The following is a 20099-nucleotide window of genomic DNA, read 5'->3' as shown; positions in this document are numbered from 1 at the left end:
GCCAAGTGGGCATCTGGGGTGAGTTCTGTTCTGAAGTGAAGTAGCTTCCACTTCAGCTTTATGTTGGGCACTTTCTATACATGCACTATGTACTTTTTGCACTGCAGCCATCAATTTTGTTCAAATTAGATGTCCTCCCCTTCTCCGCAGGCCAAATTCATTTAGCGAGGGCATAATCCTTTTTTTCTTAGGCACTGCAGTGTCCAGTGTTTCACTGGCTGCAGTTACAGTTGCCAATATGTTTAAACCCAAAAGTGGTGACGGCAGTGAAAAAGTTACTAATGCCGTTTAATGTTTTTCTGCGCAGCATACTGGCTTTGTGAAGGATAAGCCATGCGCTATGATGGACTACTAACAATGTTAAATTGTTTTTGTGTTGCAGGAGAACGCTTTGTTTATAGACACCAAGAAGATGGACATCATCAAGAAGAAGGTGCGCAAGCTCGAAGACCAGTTGGACTACGAATCTCGAAGGTGAGTCTTTTTGTTGAGTCTTTTAAAATGTCTGTTCGACCACACCATAGCCAGTTTTAACATGCATTTGTTATCTATTTAAAATCAAAAGAATATTTCAAACAATCTCGTGAAGCTATTTCCTTGTTGTTGCGGTTGGCATGGTGTTGTTTTCGTCATAGCCCAGTCTCGAGGTATAAAGTTATGCGTTTCATGGAGAGGGTGTGCCTCGTCCCTGTTTGGAAATAGCAGGTGGTTAAGGGTGGCATGTCAGAATATCATTCCTGGGACGTCATATCATGGTCCTTCGACGTCATGAGACATTATTTACCTGTTTTTCCTAGCTGCTTCTGGCCCCGCCCTCTCCTTATGCACACACCCCCACACAATCCAAATCCCTCCCCCACAGTGGCTACCTGCTTGGGGTCTGCACGCCGTGTTAGATCAGTGTGTGTGTCTTGTGCATAGCAGCACTCCAGTGGTTGTTCATAGAGTAAGATAGATGATGATGTTATTTTTATTTTTTTGTTGCCTAGTGGTGAGCAGCAGCTTTGAGGACCAGTTGACCAGTCTAAATGGATCGCCCCCCCTAGATTTGGGCCAGGCCAATGGGCCCCAGGAGACAGGTAGAGGATACAGACTTCACCGGCAGTCTCTTTTTGTTGTTGTTTTTGTTGTTTTTGTACTGGACAATTGCTTGATTTTGTGTCTGAACCAGTGGCCTGTACTACGAACATCGATTAGTGGGTTAGGGTGGTATGTTGCGCTCAAAGCCTTGGTTAGCTGGGACACAAAAGTCGATCTCTTTTAGCGTCGCTGTATCATCATGTTGACTTATGCTCTCAACCAAACCTGTTCAGGAGCAGGTTTTCAGCTTATGCCGTTCACATCGCTGGAAATTATGGGCAAAACATTTTGGCCACGTCGTAAAGTTTGCATGAACGACACCTCATGACACTCTTATGGTTCTACTTCCGTTCGGCATCTCGGGCCAAATTTTGACGGAGAGTTACACAGTTGGTGACGTATTGTTTACTACATGTTGGAACATGAACGTTTTACTCAATATAAAATAATCAACCATCATATATCTTTACTATTGATTAACGTTGTATCGTCTGTTGGCATGACTTTGCTCAGTTGTAATCGTTGTCTACTGGTAAACCAGCTCTAGATAAGGGGAAGTGTTGCCTTCCATAGAGTGGCAATACTGTATTTGCTTCTCATAAATAAATGCAAAAGGATAGTAGGTGATAGGCATCAAGGAAATAGAGGCATGCAAACGTCACCAGGCGTCATCACTGGCGAGCCGTCTCATTATCACCAGCAGAGTGAACGCGCCTTTATACTAATCCACTACGCCACCGTCGCTACCTCTCAGCGGTTGAAAACGTATGCAATACATTTCTTACATAGGGTGTATTTAACTGGAATTGAGATGTTGGCCAATTGAGATGTGAGCTCGGGAGATCAACGCCTGAGGAGAACTCCGCCACTAAGGGGGGCCCTCTCACTAGGAGAGGCTCTACCCCTCACCTACCAACAGGGGACAGATTTAAAACCCCCGAATGCCTTGGAAGTTAAAGTTCTGATTGTTAAAATTAGTTTTTTTTTACTTCAACGGTTGCTGTTATTTTACATATTGGGTTATGTCACATGTGGAGAACAGAAGAATGTTTCGAGAGGAATTATTATGCAACGTAGGGGTATAAGAATGGTGTCATTAAATGTTAATGGTATGAATAATACGATCAAAAGGGGGAAAAGTGCTAACACAATTTAGAAAGGAGGAGGTGCAGGTTATTTTTTTACAAGAAACACATCTGTTTTCAAAAGAACATGAACAATTTAAAAGATATGGATGCAACAACGCGTTTTATAGCTCATTTACTAGTCTCATAGGAGTGGCCACACTAATTAAAAACTAATTAAAAAAGTGAAATTTGAAACAAAGAAATAGGTAACAGGGAAGGAAGGTATGTGGTGGTTAAGGGAAAAATGGAAGGACAAATGGTTACAGTGATTAATGTGTCCGTGCCGGACAGCGGTAAGACTACTTTGAGGAGCTTTTAGATGTCATAGCTGTGGAAATGGATGGGATCTTGATTTGCGGGCAGGGTTAGAGTTAGGTGGGAGCCAGTGGGAGCTGAGCTCCCATAGAGAGAGGTCTGGCTCCCATGAAAGCAGCAAACTCAAATATCTGTGGAGGTCTCTGAAAATACAGCCGCGTAACATTTTAATTACAAATAAAGCTATTTTCCCTTCCACATAGAGTAATATTGACGTTAAGTAGGGGATAATAGAACAGCGTTCATTATCAGGAAAATAAGCCCAGACAGGGCGAACAGGACCCCGACGCGCAACGGAGGTGTCTTGCTTCGAGCTGAAGGGGCTTATTTTGGATAATGAGCGGCTATTTGCCAAACGAAAAAATAACTTCACACGGTGTGTCTTTTTACAATTTATTTGTTACCATTCTTAGTGTTGATCAGCGGAGAAATAGTTAGCCAAAGACGTTGACGTCGCTTAGCAACCGAAGACGCTGGCGTTGTTGTGAAAGGCCCATGCAAGTGAACGGCGCGTTCCACGGCATTGAGAAGAGCCATGTCATAATAGCCCATATTTACTTGCGCATCTATATTTAAGGAAGTGTGTTGACCAGAAGGATTAGGGTACAACAAACATTAATCACATTCATAAGATTAGGAACCCGAACACTAATGAGTTATTAAAAGAGCCTGAGGAAATAGAGGGGAGCATTTGAGGAATATTATAGGATACTATACACACAACCAGCTGCAGCAGATGAAAAGAGCATCAAGACATTCTTAGAGGGGCTAGACTTACCATCGATAGGGGAAGGGCTGAATCAATTCTTCAACTCCGATATTATAGATGAAGACCCGACTGGTTTTATAAAAGGAAGGCAGGCACAGAACAATATAAGGAAGACAATTCAAATAATGGAGAAAGTTAAAAGGAGAGGAATGAGTGTGGTCTTAGTGAGTTTGGACACAGAAAAGGCATTTGATTGTGTGGGGTGGACCTACCTGTATAAAGTCCTAGAAAAATTTGGCTTCAATCACGGGGACACTTATCAAATGCATACGGTCATTGTATCAAGAGCAAACGGCAAGAGTGAAAGTAAATGGTAGTCTGACGGATCGGATTAAGCTAGAGCAGTCGACTAGACAAGGGTGTTTATCACCGACACTTTTCCATACCTTCATCGAACCATTAGCTCAAGCGATTAGGCAGCATCATAATATCAAGGGGGTGGAGATAAGAGGATCAGAATACAAATTGGGCCTATTTGCGGATGACGTGATCGCATACAACCAGACACAAGCTTTCCAATACTGATGGATCTACTGGAGGGATGCGGGCACTATTCAGGGTATAGTCTTAATGTGACAAAGACACAGATTTTGGGTCTAAATTACACACCAACGATAGAGATCAAAGATAAATACAAATTGAGATGGGACTGTGAAAAGATTAAATACTTTTTAAAGACAAATTATGTAAGACAAACTACACACAGATAAATCATAGCATTAAGGGGGACTTGGCAAGGTGGCCAGGACAGGTCTTGGACTTCAGTTCAAGGATTGAAATAGTAAAAATGAACATACTGCCAAGGTTATTGTATCTCCATCAGTCTTTACCCATATCTGTACCACAAAGTCAATTAATGAAGTGGGATAAGTGGTTCTCAAGGTTCATCTGGGGGGGAAAGAGACCCAGGATGAGGCTTGCAACACTACAGTTGCCTAAGGAGAGAGGAGGGATGGCGGTGCCCAGTTTCAAAGATTACTACTATGCAGCAAAGGTCAGAGCTGTGGCATGTTGGTGTAACGGGAACTACGAAGCCAAATGGAAAGATATTGAAATAAGGGGGGAGGGCTATCAGATTCAAGCACTAGTGGGGGATAAATAACTATTTAAGAAACAGGAAGGCTTAATCGACTCAATAACTAACTTTACTTTAAACATTTGGAACACTATAGTAAAGAGATACAAATTAGAAAAAGAGATGAAGATTTTGAGATGGTCAAGGAATGACAATAAAGTTCAACAAGGAAAAAGTTCATGGTTTCAAGAGATGGGAAAGAGGAGGCATCACGGCAATATGCACATTAGTAGAAAAAGGGGAAAATACAGAGTTTTCAATATTTAAAAGAGGTTTAAATTAGAGAGTGGTGACCACTTTAGATATCTACAAGTAAGGGTAATATATAAGGGAAATAAAAATGGATAAAGCCACCGAACAACATGGAGTAATTAAGGTACTGACTGATGCATATACAGGGGGAAAGAGTAGGGGGATCTCAGCCCTATACCAAGGTCTGCTGAAGAGCAAGGGAATCTGTACTATGTATTTAAAAGAAAAGTGGGAAAGAGGGCTTGGGATCGAGATAACAGAGAAAGAATGGTACAACGTGTTTAGGATACAGCACTCGACAACTGCTGGCTTCATCAGTGTCTCTTTTCGTCCATCTGTCTTATGGGCCTCTTTCACACCAAAAAGAACCAAGAGCCAGTTCCGGGCTGGTGCTATGGCCTGTTCAAAACCGGTTCCAGCCTTATCCCTGTTATGAACCAGTGGGTTTCACACCGGCCAGAGCCAGCCATGGAGCCGGCGAGAGCAACGTCATGACGTCACTGCAAACGTCTGCATACGTCTCCGCTTTTCCAGCATCCCTCGCGCCTTACAATAAACTTTTATTAATTAGTGTCTTGTTTTTTAGGATTTCCTGCTGCTGTTTTGTACAGTTTTAGTTGTTCTGTTTTAGCTGTGCTGCTTTGTATGGTTTTAGTTGTTCTGTTTTAGCTGTGCTGTTTTGTTTTGGTTTTGTTATGGTTCTGCTTTGCTATTTAGTTTTGATTTCTTTAGTTCAGTTTGTTTTTGTGTTATTTCCCCTTTTTCTGTTTCATTGTCTGACCATTGCGTTGCTGGGTTACATGCCCCTCGTCTTCCTCCAGAAGCCCTGCCTCGGCCCTTCGGCCTGGACTCGGACGCGCTGACTGAGGCGGTCGAGAGCGACCCTAACCTCTTCGTGGCGCTCTATGACTTTGTGGCCAGAGACGATAACATGCTCAGCATCACCAAAGGTAACCGCCGGCACCTAGACTTATTACATTACATGACATACATTACAGCAAATGATCTGCTATTATATGGCACTTTTCTAATCAGTGTTCACTCAAAGCGCTTTACAATATTGCCTAACATTCACCCATTCATGCACACACCGGAGCAGTTAGGGTGAGGAGTCTCACTCAGGTACAGTGTCTGTCAGGCTGTTCAGTTTGGTATGGTGTATCCCATTCCTCCACACGTTCCTCTGCAACACTGCTGATGTCGGAGGGGAGGAGTGGCCCGGGCCAAGTCTCAACACGCACGGCTTTGGGATGTGTTCCTTGCACACAGGATCAAAAACCTCATACGTGTGTCTTACTGTCCTCTGCCCTTAAATGCGTTGGTATGCCTTATAACCAAGTGTCTTTTGGATGACACCCCCTCCCACCCAGGCGAGAAGCTGCTGGGCTACAACAATGGCGAGTGGAGCGAGGTGCTCTCCATGAACGGCGAGGGCTTGGTGCCGTCCAACTACATCACGCCCGTCAACAGCCTGGAGAAGCACAGCTGGTACCGCGGCCCCGTGTCGCGCAGCGCCGCCATGTACCTGCTCGGCCTGGACTCGGCCGAGCTGACAGAGGAGGTACGCTGGCGCTACAAGAAGAACCTCCGGGGGACGGCGGAGAGCGACCCCAAACTCTTCGTGGCGCTCTATGACTTTGTGGCCGAATACGATGACGAGCTCAGCATCACCAAAGGTAACCGCCGGCACCTAGACTTATCACATTACATGACATACATTACAGTAAATGATCTGCTTTTATATGGCACTTTTCTAACCAGTGTTCACTCAAAGCGCTTTATAATATTGCCTAACATGCACACATTCACACACCGCAGCAGTTAGGGTGAGGTGTCTCACTCAGGGACACCTCCACTCTAGCTAGGAGGCGCCGGGGACTGAACTAGCAACCTTCCGGTTACCGGCACACTCGCTCTACTTCCTGAGCCACCTGCCACCCCGTAAATGACCAAGGGTTTTATGCATGCGTAAATGCATTATAAAGTAAATTTGTGTTCCGCGGGAAGTCATTGCTGTGAATAGTTTTTTTTAATGTGTCGCGCAATATACTGTTAATCTCTGTTGTCCCATTCGCTTGGACCTCGAAGTCTCGTATCAACAGATGAGATGGGCATCTAGACTACAATGCTCTGGGTAGATGCCTGGTCATCCTGGAAGGGGAACACAACCGTTCCCCTTCCCTAAAGCGTTCAGAACCACGCCCGTATGAGCCACTCCTCTGGCATCGATTGTTGTCAAGGCATCAAGGCACGGCACTCTTTTCAAGTTTCCGCGGGGCGCGCATGAATGAACGTCGCCTGCTCCGACGGTTTGTTTACGTTGCAACATAACTGGAAGTGCGTGTGGTTGGAATGTGGTGAGTCAGCAGAGGTTCACCTGCTCCCCCCCAGGAGTGATGACCAACCTCTGGACAGATACCGTAGCTCCATTGTGTGATCAGGCAATGCCTGAGCAACCAGCTCACCAACCCACTGGTACCGGCTTTAACCGTCTCATCAGACAGCGTCCACCAATCACCTGAACTCGCAGCAGGGTTTTCAAGTGGTCGTTATTGCTAATACATTTCCGGATTTATTGTGGCTCTTCCTGATCTCTGAATTCTTACTTTCCTGTTGGCTAACTGTAAGACGGTACTCACCAACAGCCGAAACAACAACATAATAATATTCTGTGTGATTAATATTATTCAACTGTGTGCTACTGTGAGAGTCAAGAATGACGGCGATCCCCTCATCCTTTCAGCTCGTTTTGTTTCTTTTGTGTGTTATTTTTCTTTCTTCCTCTACACTTTACCAGCGGACTGACTGAACCCACCCCCCTTGCCGCCCCTTTATGATCCCCAAATGTGAGATTACGCAGACGCACGCATGGGCACGCCGCACATGCATGCACCGACGTGAAGCATCCTCATCCCCACCGTTTCTTCCTGTGTTTATTTTCTCTCTCTCGCTCTCGCTCTTGAACCCGGGGCCAGACACGTCCACGGTGTGCTCCGACATGAAGTCTGTTCAACTGTAATAATAACGTGTGGAAGGGGTCGAGCATTGACTTGGCGTTTACATCCCACAAGATGGCTGATTGTTGTGGATGATGAAGTTCTACGGGGGACACTTCACCAGCATCGATTAAGTCATCATCAGTGGCTTTCGCAAAAATTATGATGTTGCCCGGAAAGATTTAAAAAAAGACTGTTAGGGTTTTTATTAACGTATTTGAGGGTTGCTTAAATGGTGGAAGCACTCGGACGAATGGCGAGCGAGACGGACAGGTGGGCAGACGTAGAGGAGCATGTGATGGCATGGGACAGGATTTCCATTGCCCCCTCAGGAAGAGCACTCTGTTCTAGTCGCTGTCAGGCCTACTCACTGTCTTTTTGATGATACCACCCCTCTTCACAACACAAACCGTCTGTATCGCTATCTATGTGACAGCAAGTAAAGTAAAGCTAAAAAGCTTAGTTGGGTGTGAGTCAGACTCATTAGCTAATGTTATCTGACATGTTGGGAGTTTTCACTGACCATCAAACCTGTAACCATTTTGTTTCAAGCCTCTCAGTAAAAACAAAATATCGTTGTTGGTTTAATGATGGTATAAACTAAACTAACCTCGATCCATCCACAATGGCGTCAGTTACATAAATCTCCTCGGCTGTGTTCAAATTGGGTCACCTGTTCCACCCGTTCTCTTTTATAGCGAATCATACACCACGGCTACACCATCTTATCTCTTCTCCTACCCCCCCCCCCCCCCCCCCCCATCCAGGCGAGAAGCTGCTGGGCTACAACTATGGCGAGTGGAGCGAGGTGCTCTCCAAGAACGGCGAGGGCTTGGTGTTGTCCAACCACACCACGCCTGTCAACAGCCTGGAGAATCACAGCTGGTACCGCAGCCCCGTGTCACGCAGCGCCGCCATGTACCTGCTCGGCCTGGACTCGGCCGCGCTGACAGAGGAGGTACGCTGGCGCTCCAAGAAGAACCTCCTGGGGACGGCGGAGAGCGACCCCAACCTCTTCGTGGCGCTCTATGACTTTGTGGCCACCGGCGATAGCACACTCAGCATCACCAAAGGTAACCGCCGGCACCTAGACTTATCACATTACATGACTTACATTACAGTAAATGATCTGCGGCAGCGTCTCTTGCGGCGGTGGCGTCTCTTGCTGTGGCGGCAGCGGTTGCTCTTTCTGCGGTGGCAGCGGCGTCTCTTGCCGCGGCGAGACAAACCTGCTGGGGCCACATATGTAGCAGGCCTGTGGGTGTGGGGTTCCCATGCCACCAAGTTGAACGATAAAACAACACAACACAGAGTGCAGAACAGGGGGGGGGGGGGGGGGGGGAGAAACAGGGTAATCCCCAATTTGTAGTCCTCTCTGTAGCTTGCTAGCCCTAGCTCCGGCTTGTGGTAGCCTGCTCACAATTTTTACTGCAAGCACTCCAGCTTAATGGCCTTTAGGCCTGCCTCGTTAACTGGAGGAAGTCCATGTATGGCCTGGGGGTGGAGCCAGAAGGTTGCCTGACCTACCATTCCCCTCACTCCTCCCTGGCGTCTGCCACAACACACACACGAACATGTAGTCTAGTCAGGAGGATGCCCTGAGGACCGTCCTTTTCCCGGTGCAGTTTCAGCTGAGTTGTGATGTCGTACTGCCTGCTATGTTCTTGGCGTTTACATCGCACTAGATGGCTGATTGTTGTGTACGATGAAGTCCTACGGGGGACGCTTCACCAGCATCAATTAAGTCATCATCAGTGGCTTTCGCAAAGATTATGATGTCGCTCGGTAAGATTACAGTATGTAATCTGTATCACTTTCTATGTGACGGCAAGTAAATTAAAGCTAAAAAGCTTAGTTGGGTGTGATTCCGACTCATTAGCTAATGTTATCGGACATGTTGGGAGATTTCACTGACGATCAAACCTGTAACCATTTTTTGTAGGCTTCTCAGACACCCGACTACGTTGCTGGTCCTTTGCGATGGATCTAGTAAAAACTAAATATTGTTGGTTTTATGACGGTATTTAACTAAACAGCAAATATCCACCCTCCAACCACAATGGCGTCGGTTACGTAAATCTCCTAGGCTTTGTTCAAATTGGGTCACCCGTTCCATTTTATAGCGAACCATACACCACGGCTACACCATCTTATCTCTTCTCATCCCCCCCTTCCAGGCGAGAAGCTGCGGGTGCTGGGCTACGACAATGGCGAGTTCAGCGAAGTGCGCTCCAAGAACGGCCACGGCTGGGTGCTGTCCAACTACATCTGGCCCGTCAACAGCCTGGAGAAGCACAGCTTGTACCGCAGCTCCGTGCGTTACTCCGCCGAATACCTATTCGGCATTGTCTCGGACGCGCTGACGGAGGCGGTACGACGGAGCTCCGAGGAGAACCTGGACAGGGCGTCGGAGAGCGACCCCAACCTCTTCATGGCGCTCCATGACTTTGAGGCCAGCGGCGATAACATGCTCAGCATCACCAAAGGTAACCACCGGAACCTAGACTTATTACATTACATGACATACATTACAGTAAATGATCTGCTAATATCTGGCAGGGCTCCAGACTAACTTTTTCCTTGGGTGCACTGGTGCGCCCACATTTTGAATTTGGGTGCACCAGCACGTATTTATGGTGCACCCAAGTTTTGAGTTGTTGCTGGGGGGGGGGGGGTTGGATCGTGCATGCTTTGCGCTGAGTTGTTGAGGGGGGGGGGGGCAACCCCCCCCCCCTGCCGAATCTGATAATCTCTCATAAAGATTATCGTCAGACAATGCCAAAGGATCGGTTCTGTCCCGAAAAACCCTCTGTCTCCGGAGAGACGCCTGTACGATAAGTGCGTTGAGGTCCATGGGAACACCCACAAATGGTGACGCCATTATCGGAGGAGGGGCTAGGAAGCTGCGCACGCCGATATAAGTAGCCGATCTCCGGGTAGACTCGCTGAAAAGCTGCTCCCGACCAGGTTTGGTTGCGAGCGTAAGTCACCATGGTGATACAGCGACGCTTAAAGAGATCGACTTTCATGGTACATCTAACCCAGGCTTTCAGCTCAACATACCTCGCTAACCCTCTAATCGAGCCTCGTAGTACAGGCCCCTGGATTGGGCTTCGCGGGTTTGTTTCCCGGCGTTACTATTGTTACCAGTCTTGCGTGTTCCAACGGTTTATTAGGTGTCTAATAAATCGCTGTCTAATCAATACTTCATTCACTGCCTCTTCCGTGGTTATTACAATATTATGAATGGACTGCTCTGTAAAAAAATTAATAATAATAATTATACCAGATACATTATCAGTCGCACCGGTGCGCCCAAATACAATATTTGGTCGCACTACCCCGAATTCTAGGCGCATGTGCGCCCAAATTAGGCGCACTCTGGAGCCCTGATCTGGCCCTTTTATAATCAGTGTTCACTCAAAGCGCTTTACAATATTGCCTAACATTCACCAATTCACGCGCACATTCACACACCGGAGCAGTTAGGGTGAGGTGTCTCACTCAGGGACACCTGAGTGAGACATAAACCCTTGGTAAATGACCAAGGGTTTTATTCATGTTTTTTTTTTACACAAAGTAAATTTGTGGTCCACAATAAGTCATTACTATGAATAGTTTTTTTCGTGTCAACAGATGAGATGGGCATCTAGACTACAATGCTCTGTGTTGATGCCCGTTCATCCTGGTTGGCGTAACAACCGTTCCACTTCCCTAAAGCGTTCAGAACCACGCCTGTATGAGCAACTCTTCTGTCATCTAGGGTAACCAGATCCCAATTCACCAGATGTGGGACAAAGTAGGGCTTGGCGATATATCGAATATGCTCGATATATCTTAGAAATAGCTGTGTGAGATAAATAAAATTATAATTTCGTAAGTATCGAGTATTTTAGGGTCATCTGGGTTTTTTCAAGCTGCAGCCGAGACTTGCCTTGATTTCGTGTTTAAAACATTCTCCGGGGGCTTTCTCCCCCTCCCTCATGCAGTAACGTGAGTGAAGGGTAAAAACGCCCGCGTCACACACTCACCAACCAATCCCACGCGACATCTAGGTGCGGAAGAGAGGGAACTCATTTTTAAGAGGGGCCGTTTAGGACATAACTAATTGAGACACTCTCACACACATACCTATGAAACACTCTTACACTCACTACTGAAACGCTCACACACTCACTACTGAAACACTCACACATACATACATACTCTTCTGAAACACTTACACATACATATGAGAAACACACACGCATACATACATACCTCTGTGGCATATACACATACATATGAAATGCTTACATTCATACAAGTGAAACATTTATACGTATCTATCTGAAACACTCATGCAAGCACATATTTGTATAAATGTTTCAAATGTATGATTACGTTTTTCAGTTATATGTATGTATGCTCTTACATGAGGATGTAGTATCACATGTAGTATTCATACCAGTAATTTCAGTAGTGACGGTGAGAGCGTTTCAATAGTGAATGTAAGAGTGTTTCATAGGTATGTGTGCATGAAATTCCAAGGTCAAGTTCGGCATTTAAACCGGAAGGCGGGAACAAAGAGTGCATTTTTGAACAGCCAGAGCACGCCAATCTGAGTTTGGCGCGCTCAAACTCAAATTTTTTAATTTGATAATTAAAAAAATAAATAAAATTTATTATCAAAATAATTAAAAGTTGCACCTTCATATTCATATTCAATAACACAAAAAACCTGAAATGTCAGTCACGCTCTTCACCGTTGGCTTAGATTGGCTGAAATGTCACGCTCTTCACCGTTGGCTTAGAAACCGGCACTCTTTGTTCCCGCCTTCCGGTTTAAATGCCGACCTTGACCTTGGAATTTCATGCACACATACCTATGAACCCGGGGCCAGACACGTCCACGGCGTGCCCCGGCTCTAAGGCAGTGTTAACATGAAGTCCGTTCAACTGTAATAATAACAGGTGGAAGTGGTCGAGCGTGGGCGGGGGCGGACAACAAGAGAGGGCCCCGAGGCTGTGACCAATCGCAGGCTGCTCGATGCCCAGCCATGCTAGTCCAGACACTTTCCTGCTCATAGCAAAACTTTTAGGGGTTTGATTAACTCCCCCCTCATCCCACCCAGGCGAGGAGCTGCGGGTGGTGGGCTACAGCAAGTGGAGCCAGGTGCGCTCTGAGAATGGCCAGGGCTGGGTGCCGTCCAACTACATCATGCCCGTCAGCCTGGAGAAGCACAGCTGGTACCACGGGGCCGTGTCGCGCTCCGCCGCCGAGTACCTGCTCAGCTCGCTTATCGACGGCAGCTTCCTGGTGTGGGAGAGCGAGAGCAGCCCCGGGCAGCTGTCCATCTCGCTGCGCTACAAGGGCTTCAGCTACCACTGTTCGGGTGTGGTGGAGGAGGAGGAGGAGGAGGAGGAAGAAGTGGAGGGACTCGTGTGCCACTACCGCATCAACATGTCCTCTGACGGAAAGGTAGAGGAGGCTGGGGTGGTGGTGGTGGTGGTGGTGGAGGAGGAGGAAGAGGAGGGTCGTGGTTTGGCGTGCGTTCTTGGTTTGGTTTCCTCAATTAAGACTTCTCAAAGGCGCTTCTTTAGAAATTGTGCGACAGTTGGTGGAAATGTTTTGGGTTACTGGAACAAAATGGAACAAAATTATTTTTCCACACTTCAGTGTCTCATGTCATTGTCTCCATGTTGTATAGTCTTCCTAGACTGGACCTGAGGTCTATGAGGGATTCTTCGAAAAATGATGTCCTGTTCTCAACCTTGTCTCTCTCGCTCTCTCTCGATTCCGCTCTTGCTCCTTCTCTCGCTCCCTCTCTCGCCCCCTCTTGCTCTCTCCCTCTCTCTCTCCCTCCCTCTCTCCCCCTCCCGCCCCCTCTCGCCCCCTCCCGCTCCCTCTCGCCCCCAGGTGTACCTGACGGCGGAGAGCCGCTTCGCCACGCTGGTGGAGCTGGTGCACCACCACTCCACGGTGGCAGACGGCCTGGTCACCACGCTGCACTACCCGGCGCCCAAGCGCAACAAACCCACCGTGAACGGCGTGTCGCCCATCCACGACAAGTGGGAGATAGAGTGCACGGACATCACCATGAAGCACAAGCTGGGCGGCGGGAATTACGGCGAGGTCTACTTGGGCATCTGGTTCAAACGTAGTCGTCGGGTCGCGGTCAAAAAGATCAAGGTTTGTTTATTTCTAGAATGAATGGAAGACTTCTAACAGCATATTTAGTCCAAGCACGCTGGTAGTGGAGCACCGCCTGCTGTTAGTTTTGTGGTACTGCATGTGGTGTATTTTGGATGTTTTGAAGTCGAGTGTTTTGTCACCATTCACTATTCTATTCATAGTTAGATGGGGTCATCATTGAATCCATTCATCATATCTAAATCGGTTTGTTCCCATGACAGGAGGACACCATGGAGGTTGAAGAGTTACTGAAGGAGGCGGTGTTGATGAAAGAAATCAAACACCCCAACCTGGTCCAACTTCTAGGTCAGTGGCTATGGATTCGTTCTTAGGACTAAAAGTTATATTAAATTAAATTGTATTTGTAAAGCCCTTAATCACAGGTACAGTCTCAAAGGGCTTAACAGGCCATATATACATACACCCCCTCTCCTTCAACGCTGACTCTGACTCCACCCATTCCAAGTACATGGACGCGCAATCATGCACGAGCGTGAACACAGATGCGTGAGAGCGAGCCATTAGCTAGTTAGCTAGCTCGCAGGATAACAACAAACAGAAGCTTGCTCTGGGTCACGAGCTTTGAGTACGTGCACGAAGGGGTCACGCACGGGGAGCGGGGGAGTGGGAGTGCAGTACGACTGTTTGATTAACGTACTTACTGTCCAATGCCACTCAGTGGTTCTGGAAATCATTGGCTAGAGTTTTTCAAGCCCTGCCCGTTTCACAGATGTTTGACTTGTTTAATTTTCATGTCAGTACTTCTAACTCAGTGGCTGTAAGTGGGTTATGATAACGATTTCAAGTAATTTTGCAACAATGGCCAAAAAAGCTAATTCCATACCCAACCTTTAATTAGCAAGGAAGAAATCTTGAGAAGGAACGTAGAGTGGAGAAGTGCACAAGTGAATGTGCCACCATGACGCCTGAAGCTGAGATGTTGAATCTGCGTCCCCTACAACACCGTCCCCTGGACCCCAGAATAAACCTGTTTCTGACCCGTCTCCTCCCTGCCCTCTCCGCCAGGCGTGTGCACCCTGGAGACTCCCTTCTACATCGTGACGGAGTACATGCCCAACGGCAACCTGCTGGAATACCTGAGGGGGTGCGACCGCGAGGAGACCAACGCTGTAGTGCTGCTTTACATGGCCACGCAGATCTCCTCCGCCATGGAGTACCTGGAGAAGAAGAACTTCATACACGGGTGAGGCCTTGTGTGTGTGTGTGTGTGTGTGTGTGTGTGTGTGTGTGTGTTGCCAGGTGAATGCTTTTATCCAAAGCATTGGGTTGCCTCAGTGGGAAATAAATCTCATCCTAAATCATACTGCGGGGCGCCTCGGTGGTTCAACGATTAAACCTTTGCTACATGTCCTCCGTTCTCTCTCTCCCTCCCATACCTTCCTGTCTGACCTTTCTGTCTGTTTAAAAAATTAATCTTTAATAAATCATATTGTGAGGCGGTTGTCTGCATCACAATATCCACCGAAATCGATGTATTTGAGTTTTAGACTTGATTTGAATATCTAAGTAGATATCTAATGTTTTATTTTTTTAAAAACGTGATCCCTCTTCCACATGACCCAGCCTGCACCTCCACCGCGCTCACCGTGTCACCGTGTCTCTTTTCCCCCCAGGGACCTGGCCGCCAGGAACTGCCTGGTGGGGGAGAACCACGTGGTGAAGGTGGCGGACTTCGGCCTGAGCCGGCTGATGACCGGGGAAACCTACACAGCCCACGCCGGCGGCAAGTTCCCCATCAAGTGGAGCGCGCCCGAGGGCCTGGACAACAACACCTTCTCCATCAAGTCTGACGTGTGGGGTGAGTCAGCCGGAGAACTCACGCAGCACCTCACCTCAGGGCTGTGCGATATGATGATATATTTCGTGTGACGAAATAAAAACGTCTATCGTTTCATATCATGCTTTATCGTTTATTTCGTCTTGTCGCAAATCACACTCTTTGCGGTAATTTTTTTCGGCATTTGGACGACGCTTTACGTTCTTCCACACGGCACATGAAGGCAACACAAACAAACATGGAGGAGAGTGAACATGACACAGAACGGGGTAATTCCGAACAGGAGAAAAACCCCGACCAGCCAAGACTAAACGAGGAGTTCGTACCTAAAAGAGGGGCTACTTCTGTTGAATGGACATGGTTTGGGTATGAAAAGTCTAACGCGGACCAGAAAACCGTACTTTGCAAAGTATGCCGCAGACCGGTCCCCTCATCAGACTCAAACACCACTAACCTCTTATACCACCGGCGCAAGAATCATGTCAAACAGTACGGAGAGAGTCTACGGATGATATATTTATTTTGTTTGCCCCACTTTGGTTTTGTTTGATGCTACAATTCAAACAGTTCTACTGTTAGAATAATGTATAGTTGGTTTTGATATTTTTGACCATATTCACATTGTTGGTCTATATTTTGTTTGCGACTATAGTTTGTTTTTTCTATTTACCTTTTCACATTAATATTTTATATTTTTCACAAAATGTGCACAAGTGTTCTAAATAAAAGGAGAAAAATATCATGAGTAAATTACCTTTTATTTGTCGAGTATATAATACGAAATATTTATTCTATTTATTCATTGAATTTACAGAAAAAGTGCTATATCGTGATATGTATCGTTATCGGGATAATGAATGACCTATATCGGGATATGATATTTTGGTCATATCGCACAGCCCTACCTCATCCCAGAGTGCTTTTCCTTTTCCGCTGTGCCCAGGGCTTCTCATTTCTAATGGAGTTATTTTTCATTTGTGTCCGCTGCAGCGTTCGGGGTGCTGCTCTGGGAGATCACAACCTACGGCATGTCTCCGTACCCCGGGATCGACCTGTCCCAGATGTACGACCTGCTGGAGAAAGGCTATCGCATGGAGCAGCCTGAGGGCTGCCCCCCTAAAGTCTACGAGCTCATGAGGGCCTGTGAGTAGCGGCACGCCGTTCCACCTGCACACCGTTCAACCCCGTCAAAGTTAGACGGATACCGGTCCGTCTTGTAACGGTGATTATATGACACTGCGTGTCATATAATTATTCAAGTATTAAAGAGATGGAGATGGAGAATAATAGTTGTAGTCATGGTAAAACATTAAACACAGATCGATGTTATTTCTATAAAGACATTTTACATTTACTTTTACGTTTAGGGCATTTAGCAGACGCTTTTATCCAAAGTGACTTTCATAAATTTGGCAGAAACATTTTTCCTATGATTTTTCCTATGAATTGAATGATGTAGCCTTATGTTTTTATCCCACCCATATGTCGTTGATCATTGGCACTACTCTTAGATGTTGTTGTTGTTGTTGTTTTAACGTGGATGTTTGGTGGGCCTTTGTCCACACCAGGCTGGCAGTGGAGCCCGTTGGAACGGCCTTCGTTTGCTGAGATCCATCAGGACTTTGAGACCATGTACCATGGTCTCAAAGGCATATCTGAAGGTAAACTCATACACACAGCTAACCTCTCTAGATCCCATGGTTCGGCAAGACGTGTGACATCAACCAGGACTCAAGTCTTCTTGAGATGATATGATATTGATTATTTCTATATTTACCCACCACTATGCTTGGATATCGAAACACTGTCCAGACAGGGCAGAGATTGAGTCAAGAGATTGAGTCAAGACTGCCCTGGCTGTAGTCTTCACCCCTCTTACCGTAAAAGCTCTTCTGGGGAAGAGGGCATGCAGGGACTGATGATGAATGAAAACCTGATTTGGCTGTGATGCTAAATTAGTCCTGTGAGACCCAGGGTCTCCATAATGCAGACAGCGTAGCTCTGTCTGCATAATGGAGACTCTGGGTACATTGTTTTCTAGATTGAGCAGGTGGGTGGGACTCGGGTATCGTCTGGAGTCTGCTGTGTTGCATATCCCAATACTGCTGTGCAATGGTACTCCTGATTTAAGATGCGCTGGGGGGAAAATACACATATTTCCCCGAGGTCTTTAGTCATTACAGTGGCAGGAAATAATGTCGTGGTGGGCCTGGAGATTGGAGATTTAAATGCGTGGAGCGGAACGATGGGTATCATCAATAATAAAAAATAGACAATTACAATTAGAATTAGGGCATTTAGCAGACGCTTTTATCCAAAGCGACATACATCAGTAAATACACACATTGACACACCGACGGCAGAGTCAACCATGCGCTGGATGACTCTGGAGCTGGGTATCGAATTAGCAACCTTTCGGTTACGAGACAACTGCTCTACCTCCTGAGCTAAGCCGACCCCCATAATGTTGATGGGGGAGTTTGGATAAAGTAAGAGACGGATTTGTGTCTGACTCACTCATACTGTAATGCATGCATCTGCATCTGGGTTCCTAGAATTGCATAATTATTGTCCTGCCAGGGATTAGCCGTGTGTCGTCGTGTCGCCACATCAAAACAAAGCCAACATTAGGTAGGCTGATTATAATTTTTTAATATTATGGCCCACAATTTCATCTGAACCCACTGGGTGGAAGTGGCTCAGGGGGAAGAGCCGGTTGTCTGGCAACCGGAGGGTTGCTGGTTCGATTCCCGGCTCCTCCATAATTGATGAGGTGTACCTCCCTTAGCAATACACCTAACCATAACTGCTCCTAAAGAGCAGCCATGCAAGTGCCTTGCATGGCTGACACCGCCGTCAGTGTATGAATGCGTTAGTCAGTGGGTATCTGTTAATAATTGTAAAGTGCTTTGAATGTCTCTCAGGTACAGCCCACATCAGAACCCAGCGCGCCGCCGAAGAGGAGGGGAACAGTCGTCCACAACGACTGCCAAAACAAGAGCTATAAAGAGCCCTCCTTCTAACAATTAGTGTTTATGTATGTTGTGTTATTTGGATCATCATTAACATGCAATGGATTAACTCATTCCCATATGCCCATATCCCGTATGAAAGTGCAATTGTTTCATGCTACGTTTTGATAAAAAAAAATATATTGTTATTGTTTTTATGTTGTAATGTTCTGGTAAAAAAATAAGTGTTTCAATTTGATGTCCTTCTTAAATATTAATGTATTCATTTTCTCATTAAACCTGCCCACAACTTTATATCAGTCTGGTTTTTATTCATGATTAGAAATTATCAAAAACAATGTACTTATTGCATTTACCTTAAGTCAAATGCACAAAACCGTGAATGAAAATAAAAAGACTTTCTCATCCTTTTTCCCAACCTTTTTTTTCTGTCCATTATTTAAAACAAATCATAACCCCTTTGACAAGTATGTTAAATATCTGTAGACAAATATAACATGACTATAGAAACATGAATAATACGATGATCTATAAAATAACTTTGATTAGTTTAACGATTTTCTGAACTACACATATTACCAAGGCTCATTCAACGGAAGTACAAATCAATAATTCACCTCATGAGATGACCTTTCACTCTCTCGGTCTGTAAAAGTTTTGACATAAACGGTCCCTAGCGCTTATAAATAAAGTTACGCAACATCCATTCTGCTCATAATGGAGATCAGGCGTTTGACAGGTTTACTCAATCTCAGGGCTTTTTCCCCCTAAATGTTTCTCCCCCGGGCCAATCGTCTTCCTGTCTTACACAAGCCACAGTTGTAAATCATCGACCTCTGCATCAAATATTCCCCTCTATTTGCCTGAAATGTGTTATTCTTCCGTCCCTGTCACCCTGAGGATAGGGTGTCACTTGCTGTTGAGAGAGTGAGGATCACGATGTAACTCTTGAATAGAAAGGTCCACGCGTAGCCCTAGTGGCCGTGGCCTCTGCGTCTACCAAACAAGAGAAACAAACCTTGTTTAGAGCTTTATTTAACACGCAATAAACCCAAGGTGGACAGTGAACGTCTCTCTCAGCCTAAAGAGGGCCCGGCAGTTCTGTCGACTGACCCCACCCTGTGGTCTTCTGCTCCTAGGTGTGGTCTCTCCACCGTGCTCGGGGTGGACGTCCGGTCGGGCTGCTCCCCGGCTCTCCCCCGCAAACAGCAGCCCCGGGACAAGTCTAGCGAGCAAGCCAAGACGAATGACAATATATTTTGTATCTATGGCGACCATCCTTTCAGTAAGTATTTGGGTTTACCTCTAGTGTTTAATCAATCAGTGTTTTGGCCAACAGTGCTTTCATGCCATTGTTACCTGAATCTGGTGGATTTTAATCGGCAGTCGCAGTCTAGAAATCATCCAATAGTTGGATCTATCTTTCCAATGTGCCATTTCTAGATGCGTTTCCAAACTGGGGAAGATTATAGGAGAATCGATTGGGACACACGGGTCAATTGAAGAGTTTGAGTTAAATGTTCTGTTTAATTATCTAGGC

General features: G+C 46.2%; 1 protein-coding gene across 2 annotated transcripts; it reads left to right on the top strand.

Moving 5' to 3' along the window:
* Window positions 1-388: 388 nt before the first annotated feature.
* On the top strand, window positions 389-19426 carry LOC130393610 (tyrosine-protein kinase ABL2-like). 2 transcript variants are annotated; one of them, XM_056604303.1, is made up of 13 exons: window positions 389-474; window positions 5440-5568; window positions 5989-6294; window positions 8382-8687; window positions 9792-10100; window positions 12729-13075; window positions 13514-13786; window positions 14011-14095; window positions 14816-14993; window positions 15424-15608; window positions 16578-16730; window positions 17156-17248; window positions 18512-19426. In XM_056604303.1, exons 2-13 carry the CDS (start codon window positions 5550-5552, stop codon window positions 18592-18594), a joined length of 2337 nt encoding a protein of 778 aa, XP_056460278.1. In that variant the 5' UTR covers window positions 389-474; window positions 5440-5549; the 3' UTR covers window positions 18595-19426. The 2 variants fall into 2 exon arrangements, with proteins under 2 accessions (XP_056460278.1, XP_056460277.1); XM_056604302.1 differs by lacking the exon at window positions 389-474 and adding an exon at window positions 482-1079 and having other exon boundaries at window positions 18512-19424.
* The last annotated feature ends 673 nt before the right edge of the window (window positions 19427-20099 follow it).

This window comes from Gadus chalcogrammus, chromosome 12 (assembly GCF_026213295.1).
Source record: "Gadus chalcogrammus isolate NIFS_2021 chromosome 12, NIFS_Gcha_1.0, whole genome shotgun sequence".
NCBI classification, from domain to species: domain Eukaryota; kingdom Metazoa; phylum Chordata; class Actinopteri; order Gadiformes; family Gadidae; genus Gadus; species Gadus chalcogrammus.
This window is presented reverse-complemented; position numbering and strand designations above follow the sequence as displayed.

Coding starts and splice junctions, on each gene's coding strand:
- LOC130393610 (XM_056604302.1), top strand. CDS start 956: ATGATGATGTTATTTTTATTTTTTTGTTGCCTAGTGGTGAGCAGCAGC. Junction 13,076..13,513: donor ACATGTCCTCTGACGGAAAG/GTAGAGGAGGCT, acceptor TCTCGCCCCCAG/GTGTACCTGACGGCGGAGAG. Junction 16,731..17,155: donor CTACGAGCTCATGAGGGCCT/GTGAGTAGCGGC, acceptor TGTCCACACCAG/GCTGGCAGTGGAGCCCGTTG.